The sequence below is a fragment of the Vicia villosa genome, linkage group LG6 (genome assembly GCF_029867415.1).
Source record: "Vicia villosa cultivar HV-30 ecotype Madison, WI linkage group LG6, Vvil1.0, whole genome shotgun sequence".
In the NCBI taxonomy this organism is placed as follows: Eukaryota; Viridiplantae; Streptophyta; class Magnoliopsida; order Fabales; family Fabaceae; genus Vicia; species Vicia villosa.
In genome coordinates, this window is record NC_081185.1 from 131721442 (window position 1) to 131725541 (window position 4100).

At 32.4% G+C, this 4100-nt stretch overlaps 1 protein-coding gene across 1 annotated transcript; it reads left to right on the forward strand.

Annotated features, from left to right (window-relative positions):
• The first annotated feature begins 1285 nt into the window (after positions 1–1285).
• LOC131612406 (glutathione S-transferase L3-like) lies at positions 1286–3576 on the forward strand. The gene is made up of 10 exons (XM_058884202.1): positions 1286–1438; positions 1523–1597; positions 1697–1757; positions 1853–1939; positions 2211–2309; positions 2405–2507; positions 2602–2675; positions 2971–3078; positions 3167–3250; positions 3353–3576. Exons 1-10 carry the CDS (start codon positions 1428–1430, stop codon positions 3362–3364), a joined length of 714 nt encoding a protein of 237 aa, XP_058740185.1. The 5' UTR covers positions 1286–1427; the 3' UTR covers positions 3365–3576.
• The last annotated feature ends 524 nt before the right edge of the window (positions 3577–4100 follow it).

The window sequence follows — 4100 nt, forward strand, 5'->3', positions numbered from 1 at the left end:
AATCCTCACTGAAGATCACGCCATTGCTGTTGGCTATATGTTTTGACTCTTCGCGAATAGTACCTTTGTGCCCAGTCAACGATTAGTTTTGGGCAAATTCCCAGGATTCCTAAATATACTCCGAGAATTCTGGCAGTCACGTGTTTTGGGCCTAGATGCTCGATCCAGTCTAGTATGTGGACCAGTGGCCAAGTGATGGTGGCAATATAAAAACTCTCTCATTTGAGAGAGCAATGTAACACATTTTTTCAAACCCTAAAACACTAAAATGTATATGTGCTCCTATTTACTCGATCGTCGGAGTGCCTTGCAGGTACACCCCCTCTTCTTCATCACCAATATTGTGCTCAGAGACGTTGGCCCACTTTCTGGTTTTGATCAACCGGTAAGATCAAATACTAAAATTAGAGTTTGACGTAACTCATCCCTATAAAAGTAATTTACAAGATGAGAGATGCTACTCAATATATAATTTTTTCAAACTTTATCTCTATCTAAGTGGGACGTGTGATCTTACACCCTTTCACGTTCAACATTATATTTGATTTGGTGTATCAATATAAATGGTGGACGGTTCATGTTCTAATCCATAAATTATAATACTATATTCTAATTAAAGTTAAATCTTACTTATTTTTATAAAATTGATTTGTAAGATAAAGGATGTAACTATATATATTAAAAAAATGCTTCAAGCTCTATTTCTAACTGATATTTGAATGGAAAATATGCGGTAACAATCATTCTAATAAATCCTCTTATGATCATCTGACTCTGGTACAAAATACTAACCAATGTGATGATTTGAGATCTCAACAATTTATCCATAAACAAAAATAAGAAATAGGAAAATTCGCAATACGAATCTTAAAGAAAGAAAGTCTATCATTTTTAAATTACGTTTCTATATCATCTTTATTAGGAAAAGTTTAACTCCCACGTAAATTATATTAATGTTTGATAAAAATCTACAATGAAAAGTAATAACCTTTTATATAATCACATGAGCATGATTCAAACTTATTCATATTCAAACATGATTTCCTCCCCCCTAACCTGGTCAGTGGTTGACTATTCTGGCTGAGTTTTTTGGTCAGTGATTTTGTTTATTTTTCGTAAGTTGATTATTTGGCTTCTAGATTTTCCCATTCAATAGCTATAAATGGGAATTAGATAATAAAATCACATTATCTAAAACTTTTTTTATCAACCTGTCCTACTCAAACTTGCATCATGTAAAATTGACACTAATATTATTAATTGATATCAAAGACCAAAGACCAAAAAATTGCATTGCACATGAACTAATATTAATCAATTCATATCAAAGACCAAAAAGTTGCATTACACTAACCAATAATCTGATATAAAAACAGAACAATGACTTCAAACATTACATATCATATCATTACTACCATTAGATCAACATGACAACTATGTAAGAATGTTTTGTTTTCTAATATTCCTTGTTCACAATTTTTGTTTCTGTTTATCATCTGAATCCATATTTTGTATAATCTAGAGGTCTGCAAGAAATTCGTCCTCCAACTCTTTCTCCAACTTCCGAACCACCACCGCTTTTCGATGGAACTACCAGGTTTATTCATTCTCTCACTTTTATTTTAATGAACTTGATTTCAGGTTAATTTGCATATACATGCTCATATATTATACTAACTTTTTTCTATTTTATTAGGTTATACATGAGCTATACATGCCCATTTGCACAACGTGTATGGATCACTAGGAACCATAAGGTTACTAAATTTTGATTCTTATTATGGTTAGTTATTTTCATTGCTATTAGTCAACTATTGTTGAGAGTTTGGTTTATTTATTTCTTGATCAAAAGGGACTACAAGACAAGATCAAATTGGTTCCTCTTGATCTTCAGAACAAACCTGCTTGGTACAAAGAGAAAGTCCACCCAGAAAATAAGGTGATGTAATCTTAAAGAAATATTAACAATATCTAATCAACTAGCATAACTATTTGTTTCACTTGATTGATTAATTGGTGATCATATGTTATACGCTTTTTCAACTGATACATGCTAGTTGAATAAAATATGTGTCAATTGTCGGTCTAAGTTCAATTGACAACATCCTTTATTTATTTATATATATTAATGTAAAAAAAAAATTGTTGATACTTATAAATCAACAATTTCAAAAAAAAAAATTATATATTTTTCCTTAATTATATTGTAGGTGCCCTCTCTCGAACACGATGGCAAGGTTATCGATGAAAGTATTGACTTGATCAAATATGTTGAGGCAAATTTTGAAGGACCATCACTAGTGCCTAATGTAAGATCAAAAGCAATGTCATTATATATTATGACTTATTTTAACATCAACTAGTGGAGATAATTAGTGTTAATTAAGAAGATTTTATTATGTAGGATTCAACCAAGAAGGAATTTGGAGAGGAGTTAATAAAGTATGCTGATACTTTTACCAAAGATGTGTATGGTTCATTCAAGGGTGATCCTGTAACACAAACAAGTAAGAGATTGTGCTTTTAATTGAATGAAATATAGTAATAAGAAATATTGTAAAATATGGCTTGTAAAGTTGTAAAAATTGGTTACTGAGTCAGGTGCTTCATTTGACTATTTGGAGAATGCTCTTGGCAAATTTGATGGGCCATTCTTCCTTGGTGAATTTAGTTTGGTAAGTTGAAAACTGATGCTACTTTGAAAAAATCAGATACAATTTTTTTTTGGTTTATCAAAACCGGTTTAGTCTGGTTCGGGGGTTAGCTCTGGCATCAAGTGGGTCAAGCTCACTCCCGATCGCAGTTGCGGGGGATCGAACCATAGTTCTCCCTACCAAATCCAGCGTCAATCACCACTGGCCAACTAACGATTGGTTAAAAAATCAAATACATTCGATAATGTTGGTTTGATACTATAATCCTGACCAATACACTATAAAAAACCATGACATCATTAATTATATCATATAGGTGGATATTGTGTATATTCCATTCATTGAAAGGTTCCAAATTGTTTTCTCGGAATTGTTTAAGCATGATATCACAGATGGAAGGCCTAAATTTGCAGCATGGATTAAGGTACATGGAATAATACCCTTGAATCAAATTATTCTATTTATTAAATTTTGATGCTAAATTATTTATTATGAATCATCTTTTTTTGCAGGAGCTGAACAAAAATGATGCTTATAAGCAGACAAAACTTGCTAATCCACAAGAATTCGTTGGCTTTATCAAGAGGATCTTCTTGGTACTATATAAAAAAAAATGGATAACAATTTTCTGTGTTTGGTTTCATTTTCAAGCTATATGTTTTGTGCCTTCTTGTTAATTAACTTTGTTAATTGTGCAGGGACAGAAGTAACAACAGATTCAGTTGTTTGTGACAGTACTAGTTTACTAGTCAATAAAGTGAGAGTGAAAACATTATGTGGAATGCTCGAAATAGTTTTTCACTACAAATTTATAATAATGGTGTGAATTTGTAATGTTTAAGTACAGGCGTGTAATGTATTGTGTAAGCCTTTTATTTAAAATTAATAATAAATGTGTGATGCACATCTTGATTATGTTTTTTTTTTTTTTTTATAAAAGCAAACTTAACTTCTTTCATTATTTAAATAAGAGGAAATACAAGGAGGAAATTCGTCAAGCAACATGCGTTGAAGTCCAAGAATTGGCCGCCTTAGCTAATGTATGGGCAACCAAATTCGTTTGACGCTTTACAAACTTTACCTCAAAGTGGGAAAAATCTAATAACAACATCTTAATAGAAGAAATAATAAAATTAAACTCCGAGTTACCACATGAGTTTAACCGAAGTCCATGAACTACCAACTGAGAGTCACTTTCAAAGATAACATGAACAAGGTTCAGGTTGCTAACACCTTCTTTAGCTTCCTTGAGGGCTAAGGCTTCCGCTTCTAAAATGGATAAAGTACCACCATCTCAAGCAGTACCAGCAACAACAAAATCCCCATGATCATCACGAAGACGGCACCCACGGTTTGTTGTACCTAAATGACGGTTAAAACCCGCATCCACGTTACACTTAAAGAGACCACTCGGCGGCGGACTCCAATGTAGAAAATTCCCATTAT

What these genes read in the sequence shown, in the direction of transcription:
- LOC131612406 (XM_058884202.1), top strand. An exon ending in CTTTTCGATGGAACTACCAG is followed by an intron (nt 1,598 to 1,696) that starts GTTTATTCATTC and finishes CTATTTTATTAG; the next exon opens with GTTATACATGAGCTATACAT. An exon ending in TGATCCTGTAACACAAACAA is followed by an intron (nt 2,508 to 2,601) that starts GTAAGAGATTGT and finishes TTACTGAGTCAG; the next exon opens with GTGCTTCATTTGACTATTTG.